This window comes from Aulonocara sp. 'chitande type north' Nkhata Bay, linkage group LG3 (assembly GCF_057382095.1).
Source record: "Aulonocara sp. 'chitande type north' Nkhata Bay isolate Kocher_YH1m ecotype deep benthic linkage group LG3, A_spYH_male_GT1.1, whole genome shotgun sequence".
Lineage (NCBI taxonomy): Eukaryota > Metazoa > Chordata > Actinopteri > Cichliformes > Cichlidae > Aulonocara > Aulonocara sp. 'chitande type north' Nkhata Bay.
The window spans coordinates 61,472,700-61,495,517 of NC_141346.1; the positions used below are offsets into that span (position 1 = coordinate 61,472,700).

The window sequence follows — 22,818 nt, forward strand, 5'->3', positions numbered from 1 at the left end:
GATAAAGGTGCATCCTTGATCTGCTGGGAATGTGTTACACTGTTTTCTTGACATGCTTAATTGTTGAATCATGAAGAGAAGGTTGTAAGCAGGAGACTCTGTGTCTAAAGACAGGGGAGATAGATAGACCACATTCCACACCCCCACCTTACAGAAAGCAGAGAAACAACTGCCGAGGTCATAACTTAGGCGCTGTAACAGAGAAAAAATGTGATGTTTTGGCTTTTACGACTAGCTGGGGGCCACTAGAGACTATAAAAAGCTGAGCAACCCGTCACCATTTTGAGACATGTGCCTGACCCTGTGGTAGCATCTCTCCCGTCCGGATGTTGTAATGCTCTGACTGTTGAATTGTATGGAAATAAATGATTGTTGATTGAGCATTTATACACCGAGTATTGTCCCTCCTTCAGCCCAAAGATTCAAAGAACTGCGTGTTTTCAACAGTGCTGAGATGAATATGATGTGAAAGTTGTGCTGACACTAAACTGCAGACATCAGGCTGATATTATACTGATCCACACTGAGGATCTTCATGGTAAAGTCTGTTTTCTTCTTCTCTGGTTTAGTCCATTGACTGCAGCAGAACAATGTTCACATTTCAAACCTTCAAAGAAGAAGAAAAATCCTCCACTGGATAATTCACTGTGAAACTCTCCAACTCTTCATTCCACCTTAAAGTCTGTCTGACACTGAAATCCAAAGCAAAATGTGCGTTTGCTTTACAGACAGCAGTCCAACACAAACATACACACATCATCCAAAACACAGTCCAACATCCAAATCTCCTCCACTGCCAGCATGAATGATGGGAAAGAGAAGGAGGAACACTCTGACATTCAGGGTTAGAATGAGTTTCATGAAGCAGACTGTGAAGATCAAAGCTGCATTAGAAAGCTTACATGAATGAATGAGTGGACAGAAGTGGACAGAGATCATCTGAAGCACTTCAAAGGCTTTAAATCAGCACATTTCTCTTTATTCTTTATCAACTCTGTTAGTTTCTCTCAGTTTTCTGTGGAATGAAGCTAACAGCAGGCTAATAAGATGCTGACCAATAGGTTTCTATTAAAGGTTGTAATTTGTATATGAAAAAGTGCTTTGGCTCAGCAGGGATCAGCTTACAGGTAGAATACAGCTGCTGGATGGGATTAGCATGTCATAGCTATCTACCAAACTGCTAACTGGGGGATTTCAGGCCATCTATGGATCATTTTTGCTAACTGTTTATTCAGCTTAGGCTCACAGGGCTGCAGCCTGTGCCCTAGCTGTCATAGGGCAAGAGGCGTGGTCCACCTGCACAGGTGAGCAGTCCATCACAGGGCCAACAGAGAGAGACAGAGAAGCACTCTCTCACATCCACACCTACAGCCAATTTAGAAGCACCAATGAACCTAAGCAGCATTTCATTGGACTGTGGGAGAACATCCAACCTCCACAGAAAGGCCAACAAGCTTCAACCTACAACCTTCTTGCTTTAAGGCACTAGTGCGAACCACTTTTCCCCATTTCAGCCCAAATCCTGCATCTTCCTGTTTCTGACTCCAGGCCAGCTCCACTAACACTTTCTCATCAGACACTGCCACCTAGTGGAGGAAGTCTTAGTTCCATTTGAAGCTTCAGATTATAGTTAGTTCCTTTACAAAGAGGTGGAGGTGGTGGGGCCACAGCACCATCATCACTGAGTGCCATAGGACACTTAACCTTTGTTTCCATATGCTGGGAACTTCCTGTTGTTCCAAGGAGGACTGGAAAATGTGTGAAAATCTCCCAGTCAGTTCCTCACAGCACACTTCAATCATTTCCCTCCCACAGCATCAGGACCAGGGCTTTTTCTCTCTTTGGTCCCACTAAGAGATTTCCACACAAACACCTCATCAGTGGGACTCTCAGAGCTACCAGCCCTTTGCTACAATCACAAAGCTCTTCATTGAAATCAATGATATCAAAGCTGGAATCAAATGAGTCCAAGTCTTCTGCTGATTCAGCATCACATTCATCTTTGCTCCTTGTTCTGCATCCCCACCATGGACTTCATTCCTTTCCAAGCCAGCCTTGAGTGTCCTTTATTCAGCTCATCCTCTGCTTTACTTTTACACCTGATTTTAGCTGCTTTATCTCTCTTTCAACAAGTTTCTGTGCCTCAATCTTTTTCTTCTCTCCCTCATAACAAGACAGCTTCTTCTGCCTGAGAACATGTTGGAGTGATTTACTAATCCAGGGCTGCTTATTGGGGAAAATGCTTCCTGTTTTCAAAGTAATCCCCATTTTTCCCAGAAAGAAATGCAAGTAGAAATCGATGATCTAAGTGAGAACATGAGCCTTTAACAATAGCAGCAAAATATCTCTCCAATCTCAATACTCCCTCTCTCGACCTCTGGAACACCAGAGGTCACAATACATTGTGTTGGGTCACTCCTCGGCCCACTCAGCTGCTTCCATGTCCATCCATGGCATCATGGACATCGGGGTCACCACTCCCGCTCTGACCCTCTCTAGCCGTCCTCTGGCTCAGCAAATCAGACAACCTCATGTCATCTAAGTGGTCCAGTAATAAACACCAGCTCCCCCTCGAGAACACTCCATGCGTAAGATTAGGTTTTTTCTGCGTCCCTCTCTTGTGGTCCATCATGCCTCGGGCCTCCAGGATCCTCACCCCCCTGTGGTCGCCGAGATCTTCTGCAAAGCAAACCAAACACCTTTTCCTGCACCTCCCTAACTTATCATCTTTGGGACTCTTTAATCAAAAGCCTGATCCTAATTATCTTCTTGACTTATTGAATTGTATTTATATATATTCTTCAACGTTACTCATCATTTTAAAACTCTTAAAACGCTGCTTTCACGTCCCTGCATGCGTTTCCTGTCGCTTGCCTTATCTAATCATCAACATCCTGTACACAGAACTCTCGCTGCTGCAAGGCCTCCACTCTGACCTAGAATCTCCTTTCACAAGAAAATCATTATAAGCGCCTATTCTACTAAAAGATCCAAAAAAACAACCACTTTAATCAATTAAGTTTAAACATATAAGCAATTACTCCTGCATACATTTTATCACAGCTAAACGCTGCCTTGAAACAACTCCTGTGTGTTAACACTAACTTCATTTTAAAACTCACATTTCCTATGTTATAGCCTGTTTTTGGTACAGCCTTTTTATTTCATCTTGCTCCTTTGATGTAACAATACCTTCTCATTCTAGTTTATCAGACTTAACCAAAATATATGCTTTCCTTCCTTTGGTCCTTCTCTAAAGCAAGAAACTCCTATTCAGTTCCTCTTTTCTGTCACTTGTTACAGGGCCAGCTCAAGTTCAGTTAAACGCTAAATTAATTTGAGGCCTTTTGCCTGGAATCAATACTGTCATGTGTGTTTATGGACTCTGTGTCTGTAAGCGTGTGCAATCCTTCAATAACTCATATCATCCTCACAGTAGATTGGCTAATCATAGCGCTAGCCAAAGGCTCGTGACCCACAAGAGACGAATTGAGCCACAACTCCCTTAAAGGCACAAAATGCAATATGTATAAAAAGTCATTTCTACGTATAAGCTCTCCCCTTTATCCTAAAAATAAATCTATGTAATATCTGTATGTGTGTCTTCTATTCATTAATGTAATTGTCAGTTATTTTCTCTCTTTATTTTACCTTCTTTTTGTTTACCTCTTTGTTTGTGACGTGGACATCCCTAAACCATCCTGAGTTCCGGCTTCAATTTCAACCCAATTGTACCCTCTATTCTCGCAGTCGAACTCGTCTGGGCTTCACCTTCCCACTGGCCCCTGTGCCCTTCTCTTAGTGTCCTTTGTTGTCTTGTGATCCCCAGCAAACACAGTCTGTTTCTTCTCTGTTTCTTCTCCGTTGCTCTTTTCAGTATTTTCCTTTTAGATTAAATCCCAGCCTGGCAAAATATCCCATTCAGTGTCTTTAAACAGTTATGTCACACTGTTCTTACCAGCCTGCAGTTCACCGTGCATTTTCCATCACGTGCTTTTCTTCCATGCTGCTGCTGGTATCGTCAGTGTAGTTTCAGTTGCACTGTCTTTTGCCTGCTGTTAATTCTTGAAGTCCACGATGTTCTGTCGGTCTTCATCAGGAGATTAACTGTCCTATGAGCTTCTTCTCAGGATCGGGACAAGTGGGAGGTCAAGCTGTAAAATTTTAAGCCAAAATCTGGCCTGTTTTCCTCCCAATTCTGTTAATCAATGGTTTTGTACTCAAGATTCTAGGTTGAAAGAAGTCCACCTGTATTGACACACTAAAGCATACAATTAATATCCTTTTCATTTCTTTTCTTAAAACCTCCATTTGCTTCATCTGCCTGGAGTTGAACTCGTATGTTTCTCTCTCTGTGTGCTCACTTGTCACAGTCAGTTCCTTTTATGGGCATGCAAAGTTCCTGTCACACACACCATTTCCTGTCAACCTTGCAGCTGCTCAGAACCATATTTTCTGTTTCTATCTCTCCTGTTTTGTTTTTTTTACAGGCTAATAAAACTCTTGTTTTACTAAGTCTTGATCTAAAACAATTCACCCTTATTTCACGCACACACTTCTAAATATACTAAATTCTTTGCGTTTGTCAGATCGTCTCACACACACACCGCCTTTTCTCTCACACTTCCACTTCTGCACTCACTCTACTATCAACTTTCATAGTGTTATTATTATTTATTATTTTGTACAAATCACACCCAATCACTCAAAGCCTGCTACTCACAGCATTCACACACTTAAACTGTGACAAGAGTTGAGGAATATACTCACAACACGCTTTCCTAAGAGTATTTCAGACATGCCTTTCATAATCAGAAAGAGCAAGTCAAAGAAAACAATTGAAACCTCTATTAATTCTCACAGCACACACATAGAATAGAAAAAATAAAACACACCAGCATTTATTGCTGATGAGAGGTTACTCCTAAAAGTAATATGTTAGTCTTAAATATATACAGTGCACTCACTATATTTATATATCAAAACTCAGTCAATTACTATACATCCACTACGGCAACTCAAAACTTTATTTATAGCCCTCTAATGAACATAAATGGCGTCTTAAACACACACTCAACAATGTTTGCAGCAGTATTTGTAAAACCAACTGTGGTTTAAACAGTTCACTGCTGACTAATTTGCATTTTCACACTCACACACACACAGTCTAAAAATAGCTCCAGCACTGCCTCAGACTCCTTTCACACAGAGATCTCTTATTTTATATTACAAAGACGTCTTATATTTACAACCACTGTCACATCTGTCAGCTTTAGCGCCTAAACAATTTCGACAAATTTAAGTTAACGGTCCAACCGATAAAGTCCAACTTTTTTGTGATCAACTAACCAGTATCTGTCCAACAGTTTCTGGCCTCATCTCTAAAATCCCTAACTCAATTTAAAAGCGTCAACCAACCCAAACTTTGCCTGAAGCTCTATTTTTGGCATTTCACAGCCAAGGCTTACCCCGAAGTTTTAAGTTAAAGTTACACGCCCGAAGTCCAACTTCTGCTGGCCAAAAAAGCGCAGACTACCGTTCCAAACGGTAAGGAGACTCTAACTCCTAGTTATTCTGGAGTGCCCCAAGCTCCACAGTGACCAACTGACTATCCCTCTTCGAGGACAATGCCTAAGCGTCCTTGGCATTGGCAAGCGTTACCTCTGAGCACTGCGCTTCCTATCAGTCCAACTGACGTTCTTGAATAATTTATAATACTTTGGAACAACAGTAAAACAGCCAAAAAAGTGTAAGACTGAAGCAGGTCCAACCTTATAACCAATACGGGCTCCACCCCAAACAATAACCAAATTCCCTAATATACTAAAATCACTCAGCAGTCCAACTGCTTTCCACGGTCCAACCGTATTAAATCCTTTAGCGGTCCAACCGCATTCAATCATTTTTAGCGGTCCAACCGTATTAAATCCTTTAGCGGTCCAACTGCATTAAATCCTCAGTACTGTCATGAGATTCTCATCAAAATCAAAGCAGACATTCCCCAGTAATTTCAGTGAGTAGACTTTAATTTGTAATGTCCAATTTGGCACACTTTGGAAATAATTCAACAGGTAGTGCCTTACCTTTGGATAAGCGGCTTAGAACAACAATGAGAAAAAGAGAGCTGATTATTAGCTCATCAAAACACAAAACAAAATCACAATGAATTATCGGTTAATTTCATTTAAAATAATTCATTAAGTATTTATGTACAATTCAAATTAGTTAATTACATATTTTGTTGGTTTGTTTTCTATTTTAATTATTTTACTGACACATTTAATGAATTATTTAATGATGTATTTATTTAATTCACGTTGCTACTCCTGGCCCTGCATCGCTGTTCATAAATACATTTTATTTGTCAGCTTCACCCATCAAAGTCAGGGGGCGGGGTTAATGCTGATCAAGTCAACACCATTGCTTTGGTCTGGTGGGCGTTCTTTTAGTGGGCTTTTCTCAATACTAAGTAGGCCTACACACCAGGGTTTGGACATGTGTGGACCCAAACTATACTTTTACCCTTTTTTGTGTGTCACCAAATACACTTTAATATTTTCTAGACAAGAATGTAGTGGCATAATCTTTAAGCTCTTTTGGCTCCAAACAGAAGTGACAGACTTGAGCAGGGTTCATTTAAAGGCTGACAGAAGTGGAGTGGTGACGGGGAGATGTTTGACAGGACAGTGTTTCAGCCTCCACAGGTTCATGTTGTGCTCCATCAGTCAGTGAAGATGAAGTCAGTGCTGATGAGGCTGTAGAGTGTGTGAGGGATGTGAATGAGGATGATGAAGATCTGATGATAGCAGATAAAAACAGGCTGCAGAGACTTTGAGCCATACAGGGCACACAGTGTGTGTACAGAACAGCTGAAATCATTATGGAGGCCTCACTGGAATATGGAAGCATCACAGTACAGCTTCAGTGAAGCATTAAAGTCTCTGATATGAGATGAGAAATGAAGCAGCCAGAGCTTTTTCATGAGTGGAAACCCACTGTGACTGTGAGCTGCTGCTACAGCCTCCAGATTAGCCAGCAGCTCATCCTAATCAACATGGACCTGTGGTCAGAGTGTGTGCTGGATAATCCGGCCCAGGATGAGGCCAAACTGACATGGGATGAAATGTCTGTCACATAATTGAGCTTAGTGTAGTTTCATTTCTGCACAATTTAAAAACAACCAAAACTTTGTTCTGTCTTTTCTATGTTATACTGTAGACTTTCTTTGATACTGTGTCCAAAAGGAGCAGCTTTTACTTTGAAGGGGAGGCGTCTCTGTTTCCTCTTCAGGTTGGATGATGGAAGCAAATTAGTAGCTGTGTCCCAAAACGTCGGCTGCATCCTCCAGAGGCTGCATTTGAAGGCCGATTACGTCACAGCCAGGCGATGAAGGCTGTCCGTATTTGTCGACTCCTTCAAATGTGCCCGACAAATGCGTCCTTCATTTCCCCGAATTTGAAGGATTCGTCGGGTGTGTCCTTCGTGGCCCACCATATCCCAGAATTCATAGCGCGGCCCAGCCAAATTTCAGCTGCCAACAATGGCGGCAGCTACTAAGTTTTCAAATTACTCTTATTAATCTTTCTGGGTCACAAAATAAACTTTTAACATATTTTCAGGCGAGAAAGTAGCTGTGTAAACATCAAATATCTGCTTGGTTTATCAAGACATCGCATATTTGCAAAAGTGTGCCGACGTTTTCGGAGACGTCTGTTACCCACCCGCTCGCTAGCAAGCCGGGGGGTTCAATGGTCACTCCAGCCGGCGAGAGCAGCGGACGCCCGGCTTCATCGTTTTCAGACCCCGCTCTTTCGCTACTGTCATGGTCCGGATTTTGAGGAAGAGACTACGACTGGGATATAGTTTGGGTCAGCACAGATCATTTATTAAAACACACATTACAGTGTGGGAAGAGCCGGACTTCTTCTTCGTTTGCACAAAGACAGAAAGCTTTATAGTCATTATGACGTCACACAGTTAGACCTTACTGGCAATGATAACAGTTCCTCGCACTCAAAAAGTTCTCCTTATATGGACATCATATGCTACTTTAGAGAAAAACAAGTGTGTAATACATTGTGCATTTTGTGATAGTGTAGCTTTCAGAGAGACTATCCTCAGACGACCCTCCTATTATTACTAAGTGTGAGTGTAAACGTGCATGTGTTATATAAGTGCGTGCATGTGGTTACAGGCCGGCGTACGTGCAGAACTGAACGCAGACGGGCCTGGGTCCAACAGGACTGGTGGGTCTGAGCGGTGTGACTGCACTAAAGTGCAACAACTTAAGCAGATAACAAGAATGATACAGAACCTCAATAGACAGTCAGTGTGCATTAATATTTGCTCAGAGTAACACAGATGTAATTAAAAGATTATTCTGTCCACTGATTCAACAATGGTAAATGATTAACCAATGATAACTGATTATAAGAATACAAAATAAAATATCTCCTGATCACACTACTCAGGTGAAACACGATATATAAGTCACTCGGATAACTTAAAAATGTAATTGTTTGCCTTTTTTCTGTGTTTTATTTGTTCCGGAGTAAATCGGTTTGGCTGAGATCAAAGTTCCTCCGGGATTTTCACACAGCTGAATAAACGTTAAACAGGAAACTGATTAAACAGAAGTGTGAGACGGTCGAGAGTTTACGCCAGTGTCCTGTTATATTTTAGATAGCAAGGAGCAGACGGCCGAGTTTATTAAACTCCACCAACACAGCGGTGACGCAAATCTGAAGGCTCGACCGTCCCATTTCACAGCCTCGCACTTCCAGCCTTTTCAGTCTTTGAAGGACCCGGCCCACGTAGACCGCGAATACCGGGTCCTCCGAAGGAAGCAGCCGACGTTTTGGGACACAGCTAGTGTGTGATGTTCTTTCAGTGTTGCACTTTGTAGACGCTCCCTGAGCACTGGTCTCACAGCCAGCTGCACATAGAGACCAGTGTTGTTAGTCCAGGTCAGAAGATGACTTGTTGGAATGAAAATGAGCTTGTAGTTTGTCTGCTTTAATAATGTGACTGGAAAAAGGTGTTGGACTTCAAATATGTCCATTTCTTTCACACTTCACCTTTAAAAGTGAAGCCTTGTGGTTCCTGGAAGGAAAAACACGACTTTTTCAAGTCTTTGTCCTGTTTTTATGAGAAATGTACGACTTTAATGTGAAACATTCAGAGTTTTTTCTCTTGTTGTGTTTGTTTGAAGCTGCTTCCTGTTGGCTTCAGCTGTTTGGAGTTTCCATTTTCTAAACTTCTACATTCTGAACCTTCTTCAGCTCTGAACAGATGATGAAACACTGAATGATTTCAAGCTCACACTTTGTCTAATAAACTTACATCTTTCATTCTTTATACAGATTGAGTGACTGTGGTTTGTCAGAGATCAGCTGTCATTATCTGGCAGCAGCGCTGAAGTCCAACCCCTCCCATCTGAGACAGCTGGACCTGAGTGACAACTACAAGCTGCAGGATTCAGGAGTGAAGCATCTGTGTGGTTTCCTGGAGAGTCCAGGATGTGGACTTGAAACTCTGAGGTCAGTCAGCATGTTTTAGTTGTGCTGAGATGAATATGATGTGAAAGTTGTGCTGACACTAAACTGCAGACATCAGGCTGATATTATACTGATCCACACTGAGGATCTTCATGGTAAAGTCTGTTTTCTTCTTCTCTGGTTTAGTCCATTGACTGCAGCAGAACAATGTTCACATTTCAAACAGTGAGACTCAACGTATGGCCCGCGGCCCACACGCGGCCTGCCCACCTTTCCTGATTCAGAGAGAGGGGACCCTGATTAACTGTGTAGTGTTCTTCCTCACAGTTCTAAGTATCAGACACAACAATGAATAATCCACAGCTGACTGTCTTTAGCAGGTCAAAGGTCACGGCACACAGCAGACAGTGGGAAATATTATAATTCTGATCATTTATCAGCACATATCCATATGTATAAAAACAAAGCTGACACTGTGAGACTTGATCAGAGGTGTGATCATCACAGCAGAGGCCTTTGTGTCAAAGTCACTGAGGATCAAACAGAAACACATGAAGCAGATTTTCCTGTTCTGGCTTTTTATAGCAGATAACCTTCAAAATATTCTGCAGTCCATCAAAAACTGAAGCAAACCATGAATCAACATGTGAACATGAGCTGATGCTGCTGAAGTGAAGCAAAGTTACAGAGGTTTGATTACAGACACAGCTGAGAGTTTGTAATCTGTCATCATTTTAAAAGGTTTACATTTCTTCAGTATATCCACATTTGCAGCTGGTACCTCAACCTCCACTTGTCCAACACAACTGCTGTCCACTGCCTCCATGACATTGTGATTTTGCTGTTGGTCTTCTGTCAGATCTTCATCAATCACTTCTGCACGGGGCACACCTTCAGACTCTGCAGCTGCATAACGAAAGCCTGTAAGATAAAATTAGACATAAGGTAAATGTACACCAATATTCCAATGACAGGTGTGTGATTCATCTGGAAGTTATGTGCGGATTAGTGTACAGTGATAGCAATTTAGTATGTTTTTAGAGGGGGGGGTGTTGTTTACCTCCGATGGGTGCTCTTTTTCGCTTCCGTTGCGTACGCCTTGAGTGCCGGTCCGAGTCTGATACAGGTATGTCGTCATGCCCCATGTGCAGTGTTGGTGCCCAGTCTGGATTTGTTACATCCATTTCATATGCTGGTTTGCCTGCAATAATGCCAAATCATAAGCTACTCAGTCGACATGATGTGGTTCTGCAGCATCACACATTAGCATGTTTTATCTCATTATCTATGACCTCAGCACGTTGAAAATAACACTAAAAGCCTTTCAAGAGTGATATGAATTAATTTAGAACTCACCGGAAAGAAAATGCCGTGAGCAAACCAACAAAAAGCTGGGGATTGCAGAGAACTCGATATCCCCTCGTCTCACCGCTGCAATCCAAGCCTGACGTCTTTGTTTAGTAATATCGGATACATGGGATCCCTCACGTTGCCTCCAGGATGGAAAACGATGAAAAGAGAGCCCGTTATCCAGCTTCTTGCCTTCACGATCGTGTGATCTAATGTTGCAACCGACAACACAACACGTACGATCCATAGCTGAAATGGTATCCTTTGGCTGGCCTACTGTCATGGCGGAAGGGGGCATGGCCCATCTCACGTGACATCACGCTCCAAAGCCCTATAGGTGGGAAAATGTACCATGTCGACCAATCAAAAATTATATGGAAACATGACATTTGGTTGTTTAGCAAAAGGGGGAAGTTTTAGGAGTGACCGGCAAGAGAGAGCGAGTGAGCGAAAGAGAGAGAGAGTTTTGATACGTGAGAGATTTGTGACGTTTACCGTGTTTGGTCTCAAGTTAGTTTGTTGTCTTGTGTATTTAGTGTGTAGCTGTTGTTTTGTTTTGTGTGTCAGTTCTACTAGTGATCGTCACAGTTGCTGCCTTAAAGCCAACAAAGGCAGATTGCAGTGTAAACGCTGAGTGACACACCTGCTGTCAGACCTGCAGGTTTATCCCTGTGCTGTTCTCATATGTGTTAGAGTGACACAAACTATTGTTTGACACCTGATTGTTCTGTAAATAGTTTGAAATGATTATATGAAAAACGTCTGAGCCTTGGCTGCATTTTTTGGTAAATAGTACCATATAACTTTGTTGTTTGCAAAACGTGTGCGTATTTTTAAAAGTGTACAATCTCTATTTGCATTTCAAGTTATGAAGATGATTCGTTAAACATGTGTGTGGTTTTTACAGTCAAAATATCACTTTCTACTTGTATTTTAAATTTTGTCTGAATTTAGATAAATTGTGCTGATACAGTTGGTCAAAATGAGAAAATAACAGATTGGCAAGATAAACTGTTTTTAAAGGTAAAATATAGAGGCCACATCAAAAGTAGTCAAGAAGGGTTAAAGGCTAAAAGCAAAGTTGTCACCAAGTACTGTTTATATTTGTGTGTATTGCTGCAGCTTTTTTGAGTATTAATTTGGTGCCTTTGTGTGAAATAATGGTATTGTGAGTGATCCATATAGTCACAAAGAATAGCCACTTGTTTCTGTGCTACCAAAGTTCCCCGGCTTTCATTCAAAATGTGTTTATCGTCAGCACCTGCACATTAAACTACTTAAACATTATAAATGTCTTCAAGCTCACACTGAGGCCTGTGGGGTACTATCAGCCACTGAGACAGTACACACATTTATATGTGTTTGTATATGAATATTTCATACTTTAAGACTGCCTGTTTATTTAAGGGAGATGAACAAAATACATTGGAATTGTACAAAATAATATCATGGATGATAAATTAAATAGATTTTAAGTAGATGCTTGTGCATTCTTAAAGTCTTATATGTTGAACTGAACTATGTGATCTGTTCAAAGCCTTAATCTTAATTTGAAGTGAAATGTGCATTTTGAGTTTATACACTATGTATATAAGGCGACCGTTTCCTTTTGCAGTATTTTTGTGTGGTGTACTTTTCTATGTCTTAACAAAAGGGGAACAAAGGTGTTTAAGTTCACCTAGGATGATGTGTTTTAATTTTCACATGGTCTTGCTTGAATTTGACCCTGACAAAGGCGTATGAACTCTGTCAGCTGTTTGGAGTTTCCATTTTCTAAACTTCTACATTCTGAACCTTCTTCAGCTCTGAACAGATGATGAAACACTGAATGATTTCAAGCTCACACTTTGTCTAATAAACTTACATCTTTCATTCTTTATACAGATTGAGTGTCTGTGGTTTGTCAGAGATCAGCTGTGATTATCTGGCAGCAGCACTGAAGTCCAACCCCTCCCATCTGAGAGAGCTGGACCTGAGCTGGAACAACAAGCTGCAGGATTCAGGAGTGAAGCATCTGTGTGGTTTCCTGGAGAGTCCAGGATGTGGACTTGAAACTCTGAGGTCAGTCAGCATGTTTTAGTTGTGCTGAGATGAATATGATGTGAAAATTGTGCTGACACTAAACTGCAGACATCAGGCTGATATTATACTGATCCACACTGACGATCTTCATGGTAAAGTCTGTTTTCTTCTTCTCTGGTTTAGTCCATTGACTGCAGCAGAACAATGTTCACATTTCAAACAGTGAGACTCAACGTATGGCCCGCGGCCCACACGCGGCCTGCCCACCTTCCCTGATTCAGAGAGAGGGGACCCTGATTAACTGTGTAGTGTTCTTCCTCACAGTTCTAAGTATCAGACACAACAATGAATAATCCACAGCTGACTGTCTTTAGCAGGTCAAAGGTCACGGCACACAGCAGACAGTGGGAAATATTATAACTCTGATCATTTATCAGCACATATCCATATGTATAAAAACAAAGCTGACACTGTGAGACTTGATCAGAGGTGTGATCATCACAGCAGAGGCCTTTGTGTCAAAGTCACTGAGGATCAAACAGAAACACATGAAGCAGATTTTCCTGTTCTGGCTTTTTATAGCAGATAACCTTCAAAATATTCTGCAGTCCATCAAAAACTGAAGCAAACCATGAATCAACATGTGAACATGAGCTGATGCTGCTGAAGTGAAGCAAAGTTACAGAGGTTTGATTACAGACACAGCTGAGAGTTTGTAATCTGTCATCATTTTAAAAGGTTTACATTTCTTCAGTATATCCACATTTGCAGCTGGTACCTCAACCTCCACTTGTCCAACACAACTGCTGTCCACTGCCTCCATGACATTGTGATTTTGCTGTTGGTCTTCTGTCAGATCTTCATCAATCACTTCTGCACGGGGCACACCTTCAGACTCTGCAGCTGCATAACGAAAGCCTGTAAGATAAAATTAGACATAAGGTAAATGTACACCAATATTCCAATGACAGGTGTGTGATTCATCTGGAAGTTATGTGCGGATTAGTGTACAGTGATAGCAATTTAGTATGTTTTTAGAGGGGGGGGGGGGTTGTTTACCTCCGATGGGTGCTCTTTTTCGCTTCCGTTGCGTACGCCTTGAGTGCCGGTCCGAGTCTGATACAGGTATGTCGTCATGCCCCATGTGCAGTGTTGGTGCCCAGTCTGGATTTGTTACATCCATTTCATATGCTGGTTTGCCTGCAATAATGCCAAATCATAAGCTACTCAGTCGACATGATGTGGTTCTGCAGCATCACACATTAGCATGTTTTATCTCATTATCTATGACCTCAGCACGTTGAAAATAACACTAAAAGCCTTTCAAGAGTGATATGAATTAATTTAGAACTCACCGGAAAGAAAATGCCGTGAGCAAACCAACAAAAAGCTGGGGATTGCAGAGAACTCGATATCCCCTCGTCTCACCGCTGCAATCCAAGCCTGACGTCTTTGTTTAGTAATATCGGATACATGGGATCCCTCACGTTGCCTCCAGGATGGAAAACGATGAAAAGAGAGCCCGTTATCCAGCTTCTTGCCTTCACGATCGTGTGATCTAACGTTGCAACCGACAACACAACACGTACGATCCATAGCTGAAATGGTATCCTTTGGCTGGCCTACTGTCATGGCGGAAGGGGGCATGGCCCATCTCCCGTGACATCACGCTCCAAAGCCCTATAGGTGGGAAAATGTACCATGTTGACCAATCAAAAATGATATGGAAACATGACATTTGGTTGTTTAGCAAAAGGGGGAAGTTTTAGGAGTGACCGGCAAGAGAGAGCGAGTGAGCGAAAGAGAGAGAGAGTTTTGATACGTGAGAGATTTGTGACGTTTACCGTGTTTGGTCTCAAGTTAGTTTGTTGTCTTGTGTATTTAGTGTGTAGCTGTTGTTTTGTTTTGTGTGTCAGTTCTACTAGTGATCGTCACAGTTGCTGCCTTAAAGCCAACAAAGGCAGATTGCAGTGTAAACGCTGAGTGACACACCTGCTGTCAGACCTGCAGGTTTATCCCTGTGCTGTTCTCATATGTGTTAGAGTGACACAAACTATTGTTTGACACCTGATTGTTCTGTAAATAGTTTGAAATGATTATATGAAAAACGTCTGAGCCTTGGCTGCATTTTTTGGTAAATAGTACCATATAACTTTGTTGTTTGCAAAACGTGTGCGTATTTTTAAAAGTGTACAATCTCTATTTGCATTTCAAGTTATGAAGATGATTCGTTAAACATGTGTGTGGTTTTTACAGTCAAAATATCACTTTCTACTTGTATTTTAAATTTTGTCTGAATTTAGATAAATTGTGCTGATACAGTTGGTCAAAATGAGAAAATAACAGATTGGCAAGATGAACTGTTTTTAAAGGTAAAATATAGAGGCCACATCAAAAGTAGTCAAGAAGGGTTAAAGGCTAAAAGCAAAGTTGTCACCAAGTACTGTTTATATTTGTGTGTATTGCTGCAGCTTTTTTGAGTATTAATTTGGTGCCTTTGTGTGAAATAATGGTATTGTGAGTGATCCATATAGTCACAAAGAATAGCCACTTGTTTCTGTGCTACCAAAGTTCCCCGGCTTTCATTCAAAATGTGTTTATCGTCAGCACCTGCACATTAAACTACTTAAACATTATAAATGTCTTCAAGCTCACACTGAGGCCTGTGGGGTACTATCAGCCACTGAGACAGTACACACATTTATATGTGTTTGTATATGAATATTTCATACTTTAAGACTGCCTGTTTATTTAAGGGAGATGAACAAAATACATTGGAATTGTACAAAATAATATCATGGATGATAAATTAAATAGATTTTAAGTAGATGCTTGTGCATTCTTAAAGTCTTATATGTTGAACTGAACTATGTGATCTGTTCAAAGCCTTAATCTTAATTTGAAGTGAAATGTGCATTTTGAGTTTATACACTATGTATATAAGGCGACCGTTTCCTTTTGCAGTATTTTTGTGTGGTGTACTTTTCTATGTCTTAACAAAAGGGGAACAAAGGTGTTTAAGTTCACCTAGGATGATGTGTTTTAATTTTCACATGGTCTTGCTTGAATTTGACCCTGACAAAGGCGTATGAACTCTGTCAGCTGTTTGGAGTTTCCATTTTCTAAACTTCTACATTCTGAACCTTCTTCAGCTCTGAACAGATGATGAAACACTGAATGATTTCAAGCTCACACTTTGTCTAATAAACTTACATCTTTCATTCTTCATACAGATTGGGGGACTGTGGTTTGTCAGAGATCAGCTGTGATTATCTGGCAGCAGCACTGAAGTCCAACCCCTCCCATCTGAGACAGCTGGACCTGAGTAATGAGTACTCCTGGTCTTCGACCAACAACAAGCTGCAGGATTCAGGAGTGAAGCATCTGTGTGGTTTCCTGGAGAGTCCAGGATGTGGACTTGAAACTCTGGGGTCAGTCAGCATGTTTTAGTTGTGCTGAGATGAATATGATGTGAAAGTTGTGCTGACACTAAACTGCAGACATCAGGCTGATATTATACTGATCCACACTGAGGATCTTCATGGTAAAGTCTGTTTTCTTCTTCTCTGGTTTAGTCCATTGACTGCAGCAGAACAATGTTCACATTTCAAACCTTCAAAGAAGAAGAAAAATCCTCCACTGGATAATTCACTGTGAAACTCTCCAACTCTTCATTCCACCTTAAAGTCTGTCTGACACTGAAATCCAAAGCAAAATGTGCGTTTGCTTTACAGACAGCAGTCCAACACAAACATACACACATCATCCAAAACACAGTCCAACATCCAAATCTCCTCCACTGCCAGCATGAATGATGGGAAAGAGAAGGAGGAACACTCTGACATTCAGGGTTAGAATGAGTTTCATGAAGCAGACTGTGAAGATCAAAGCTGCATTAGAAAGCTTACATGAATGAATGAGTGGACAGAAGTGGACAGAGATCATCTGAAGCACTTCAAAGGCTTTAAATCAGCACATTTCTCTTTATTCTTTATCAACTCTGTTAGTTTCTCTCAGTTTTCTGTGGAATGAAGCTAACAGCAGGCTAATAAGATGCTGACCAATAGGTTTCTATTAAAGGTTGTAATTTGTATATGAAAAAGTGCTTTGGCTCAGCAGGGATCAGCTTACAGGTAGAATACAGCTGCTGGATGGGATTAGCATGTCATAGCTATCTACCAAACTGCTAACTGGGGGATTTCAGGCCATCTATGGATCATTTTTGCTAACTGTTTATTCAGCTTAGGCTCACAGGGCTGCAGCCTGTGCCCTAGCTGTCATAGGGCAAGAGGCGTGGTCCACCTGCACAGGTGAGCAGTCCATCACAGGGCCAACAGAGAGAGACAGAGAAGCACTCTCTCACATCCACACCTACAGCCAATTTAGAAGCACCAATGAACCTAAGCAGCATTTCATTGGACTGTGGGAGAACATCCAACCTCCACAGAAAGGCCAACAAGCTTCAACCTACAACCTTCTTGCTTTAAGGCACTAGTGCGAACCACTTTCCCCCATTTCAGCCCAAATCCTGCATCTTCCTGTTTCTGACTCCAGGCCAGCTCCACTAACACTTTCTCATCAGACACTGCCACCTAGTGGAGGAAGTCTTAGTTCCATTTGAAGCTTCAGATTACAGTTAGTTCATTTACAAAGAGGTGGAGGTGGTGGGGCCACAGCACCATCATCACTGAGTGCCATAGGACACTTAACCTTTGTTTCCATATGCTGGGAACTTCCTGTTGTTCCAAGGAGGACTGGAAAATGTGTGAAAATCTCCCAGTCAGTTCCTCACAGCACACTTCAATCATTTCCCTCCCACAGCATCAGGACCAGGGCTTTTTCTCTCTTTGGTCCCACTAAGAGATTTCCACACAAACACCTCATCAGTGGGACTCTCAGAGCTACCAGCCCTTTGCTACAATCACAAAGCTCTTCATTGAAATCAATGATATCAAAGCTGGAATCAAATGAGTCCAAGTCTTCTGCTGATTCAGCATCACATTCATCTTTGCTCCTTGTTCTGCATCCCCACCATGGACTTCATTCCTTTCCAAGCCAGCCTTGAGTGTCCTTTATTCAGCTCATCCTCTGCTTTACTTTTACACCTGATTTTAGCTGCTTTATCTCTCTTTCAACAAGTTTCTGTGCCTCAATCTTTTTCTTCTCTCCCTCATAACAAGACAGCTTCTTCTGCCTGAGAACATGTTGGAGTGATTTACTAATCCAGGGCTGCTTATTGGGAAAATACTTCCTGTTTCCAAAGTAATCCCCATTTTTCCCAGAAAGAAATGTAAGTAGAAATCGATGATCTACGTGAGAACATGAGCCTTTAAAAAGTCCCAGTGGGTGCAGTCAAAGCAGTCCCTCAGTCCCAGTATAGAGTCTTTGGTCCAGACTGGAACAACTGTGTGCCCAGTTTGAGCTCTCTCCAGTGCTGTGACCTGACAGACCCAGAGGGGCATCACATCACATTCAGAAGCTCCCCTAATGGAGCCACAACACATGTCCAACACTTAGTCTGTCTTGTTGGACCAACTGGAAGAAATGATTCAAGGACTTAGTCACAGAACAGAGATTCAAATCTCCAAAATCCAACTGGCTGCATCAGGACATATAGTCTGAAACTCTGCACAGTTTCCTGTTTGAAGCTGCTTCCTGTTGGCTTCAGCTGTTTGGAGTTTCCATTTTCTAAACTTCTACATTCTGAACCTTCTTCAGCTCTGAACAGATGATGAAACACTGAATGATTTCAAGCTCACACTTTGTCTAATAAACTTACATCTTTCATTCTTTATACAGATTGATGAGCTGTGGTTTGTCAAAGATCAGCTGTGATTATCTGGCAGCAGCGCTGAAGTCCAACCCCTCCCAGCTGAGAGAGCTGGACCTGAGCTGGAACAACCTGAAGGATCCAGATGTGAAGCAGCTGTCTGATCTTCAGCAGAGTCCAGACTACAGACTGAAGACTCTGAGGTCAGTAGAGTGATGGAGTGAGTGGGTGGTGCTGTCAGCAGTATTGTACTAAACACAGTCAGTATGAAACAAAGATCCAGTGTTTCCTGTAAAGCTGCAGCTTCTCAGTGAAGCTGTGAGAGGAGAATGGTGACAGGCTTCAGGATTGGACACAAACACTTCCTGTTTCTGACCTTTATGGTCACCATGGTAACGGCTGACACGCTCTGATCAAACGCTGTCAACAGCCAATCAGCTCTCTGAACAAAGCAGCACGCAGACCAATGACTGCATTCATTTCCAAGTTTAAAGCAGTGAAGAACACAGTCTGTAGGTGAGGAAGAATTTAGTGAGAGCAGATGTTTGGATGGAATTCCTCCAGTTAACAGCTGGAACCGTCCATCTGGATTGTTGGGCTTGTTGTTGGGGTTCCTACAGAGCTCAGAGTGGACACACCAAGGTTCTTCTAATGAATGAAAGTCCAAACTCAAACTAGGAGGGAAAAACATTTTCATCAACTTCAATAAAAATCCAAAGATTAGAAAAAGTGAAGCAACAATGAGTCCTAGTACAGTCCCAGCACTGAAGTCCCTGCTGCTCTTTATACTGGATGTGCTGCATCACTGACTGACAGCTGATGAAGAGTCTCTGGAAACACTCGTTTATCTCCTCTGCTCTTCCTTCTTCTCTCTGCAGGTGGAGCCGATGGTAAACAGGACGGTGTGTGTGCTGAGAGAGGAGGAGCTGTGTCCTGATGATCCAGAGAGGTTGAAGCAGCAGCAGCTTGTGTGTAGAGACGCTCTGACTGGGCCATGTTACTGGGAGGTGGAGAGGAGAGCTTCATCCAGCAGTGACTGACAGAGGAATGAGAAGAAGTGCAGATGACTGTCAGTGCTGCAGAGTGAACTGCTCTGAGAACAGCTCCACTGTCAGACACAATGTAGAGTCCAGCATCATCCCTGTGTGTCCCTCTGGATCTGACAGAGGATCATCAGTGTATCTGGACTGCTCTGCTGCTGCTCTGTCCTTCTACAGTCTCTGCACAGTCTCTGTCTGACTCTGGCTTCAGACCCTCCTGGATCAAACTCACCTGGAAAGACTTTCAAACATCACTCAATAGATTTGAATACAGAATATATTTGATATATACTGTAGATGTACTGTAGAGTTGCAGTTTGTCACTTGTAAATACAGTCTGTGAGCAGCTGTGAGCTGAAAGATCTTTCTAGAAACACGAAATGTTTTCACTCTTCTGTTGCTTTTTCATATATTTCCATAACATTAATATTGATCCCACCTGTCTCACCTGTTTCATGCTTTTATACATAATAACAGGACACGTGTGATCTGAGCGCTGCTGTGGTTGCTGTGCTGCACGTCTTCATTTAGATAACAGAGACATCTAGTGGTTCAGAGGGAGAACTGCAGGAGGTGGAGCTGTGTTTTAGCATGGAAAACTTTTTATCTTTTAGGCGCAGATACAAATATGACAAGTATCAGTGTGAGATACAAAAGGTCACATCAGTCAGCAGAGGGAACAGTGATCACACAGCAATGTAAGAATAGAAACATAACAGTGAATCTGGACATGTATACAGAGGGAAGCAAACAAACAGGATGTAACACTACATTAAAGCCACAAATGGGAAGAAAACAAACACAAAGGAAAATATATTTGATCTCAGGAATCCAAATCAGATGCTTTAGAGCAGGGGTCGGCAACCCTGGGCACGCGTGTCACAGCTGCCACGTGAAGGGTTAACTGATGGCACGACCACAGCTGGACTGGCCATCGGGCATACTGATGGTGATTTTTCATTTTTATGGGCTGATGATGTTTTTTTATTTTCTTGTAACGGTATAACAATGGAAGGTGGCGGATTGGCCGGATGCTGGTCGATGTGTAAAAATAAGTCAGTTGTTTGGTGGTGGCTATGGCGGAGCTTCCACAGAGGCAGCAGGTGGATGAGGGAAAGGGGAGGCAGGAGGAGCAGAGACCCGAGGCGGCCGCCGGTCCGAGTGTCAGGTGAACTGAACTTCAGGTAAGAAGTTATGACCTGCAGTCTGTCTGGGTCAGATATAAACCAAGTTTAGGCGGAGTTTATTTTCATGTTGCTGACTTTTTACAGTCAGTTACAATAACTCATACTGTGTACTAGCTAGCATGACGGAGTTTCTATACAGCTGGGTGGTGCTATGATGTTACTGATAGTGAACTTTACAGTGGCTTGCAAAAGTATTCGGCCCCCTTGAACTTTCCCACATTTTGTCACATTACAGCACAAACATGAATCAATGTTATTGGAATTCCACGTGAAAGACCAACACAAAGTGGAACGGAAATCATACATGATTCCAAACATTTTTTACAAATAAATAACTGCAAAGTGGGGTGTGCGTAATTATTCTGTCATGGAAAAACACACTGCCATCAACTTCTGTTTTGTTTTTGTCAAAATCACTGTAATATACCTTTATATACACGTGACTTGTATTAATGCTGCTGCCCTCTTGTGGCTAAAGTGTAATTATGTTCTTGTTATTAGGGAAAACATTTGAGAGTAACATGAAAAATGAGTCAGCACTTTGGCTTCAGCTTAAGAAATCCTCATTTTTATGTCATCAGTTATAGTTGCATGTATTCATTATCATAATTTAACCTTTAATATTGATGTCTTACATTTATTTTGAGTAAATTAGCAATTTTATGGTATTTATATGGTTGTATTAAATAAAGACATCACTAATGAATTAATTATTTCAGTAATTAATTTAAAAATGTACATAATCAATTAAAGAAATATATTAATAATGAATTATCCATTAATTTCATTTAAAATGTTTCATTATTTGTTTATATACAATTCAAATTAGTTAATTACATATTTAATCAATTATTGGTTTGTTTTCTATTTTAATTATTTTACTGACACATTTAATGAATTATTTAATGATGTATTTATTTAATTCACGTTGCTACTCCTGGCCCTGCATCGCTGTTCATAAATACATTTTATTTGTCAGCTTCACCCATCAAAGTCAGGGGGCGGGGTTAATGCTGACCAAGTCAAAACCATTGCTTTGGTCTGGTGGGCGTTCTTTTAGTGGGCTTTTCTGTCACGGCCTGCGTGGCAGACTATGATGAGGGGAAGGACGACCCAAATGCTGGACTCTTTGATGAGGTCAGTGCGTTTATTTACAGTGATGCAAAATAATCCAAACAACAATAAATCCCCAGTGCGTTCCCGACTCTGACATGTCCTCTTGCCAGTGTTAGTGTTCTTTGTCTCCGCTCCTCAGTGTCTGAGCACCCCGTGCTCGCTGCCCTCTCGTCTCCACACTCCTCCTGAGCAATAACAAAGAGGCAGCCGTCAGCAACGCCACAATGCTGCAGACTAACCTTAACTAACTCGCCAAGAGACTAACGTGAAGTTACGCAATGATCCAGCATCGGAGAGAGCTCCACCACACTCCTATGTAGCTCCTCTGACGAGGCTTGATCAGCTGCAGGTGTGAGTAATTCTCCTCCGCAGGTGTGGCCAGGCTCCTGGCTGACACACCCACACACACACCTAGATACACAAACATGGAAACAGGAGACAGCAGCACCAAAAACACACATGTCCATAACTTCTTACAGGCCCTGGGTCACCCAGACCCCGGTCCCATGACAATTCCTCAAAACTAAGTAGGCCTACACACCAGGGTTTGGACATGTGTGGACCCAAACTATACTTAAACTTTACCCTTTTTTGTGTGTCACCAAATACACTTTAATATCTTCTAGACAAGAATGCAGTGTCACAATCTTTAACCTCCTAAGACCCAAACTCCTCCGTGCCATTCATTTTTAGTTTCTCTTTGATATTTTTTTTTTACCAAATTTTTGTTTCTGAGAAAAATGAGAGCCACATATGAGGCTATTTGTCTAAAATTTCGATAGCACAGTGGCAGTATAACGTCCTTGTGAGTGGATATCAGGCCCTTGTAGAGCAAA

General features: G+C 41.7%; 2 protein-coding genes across 3 annotated transcripts in view; one reads left to right on the forward strand and one right to left on the reverse strand.

Moving 5' to 3' along the window:
- Positions 1-21,532, forward strand: part of LOC147336447 (protein NLRC3-like) — a 154,882-nt gene extending 133,350 nt beyond the window's left edge. Inside the window, exons 4-6 of one of the 2 annotated variants that reach the window (XM_086287040.1) lie at positions 16,103-16,300; positions 18,669-18,842; positions 19,518-21,532. In XM_086287040.1, coding sequence (XP_086143166.1) covers positions 16,103-16,300; positions 18,669-18,842; positions 19,518-19,533 — 388 coding nt within the window. In that variant the 3' untranslated portion in view covers positions 19,534-21,532. The remainder of the gene's footprint in view (positions 1-16,102; positions 16,301-18,668; positions 18,843-19,517) is intronic. The other variant, XM_086287041.1, reaches the window with a different exon arrangement.
- Positions 1-22,818, reverse strand: part of LOC147336449 (uncharacterized) — a 137,123-nt gene that overhangs the window by 35,485 nt on the left and 78,820 nt on the right. The gene's annotated exons all lie outside the window — the stretch shown is intronic.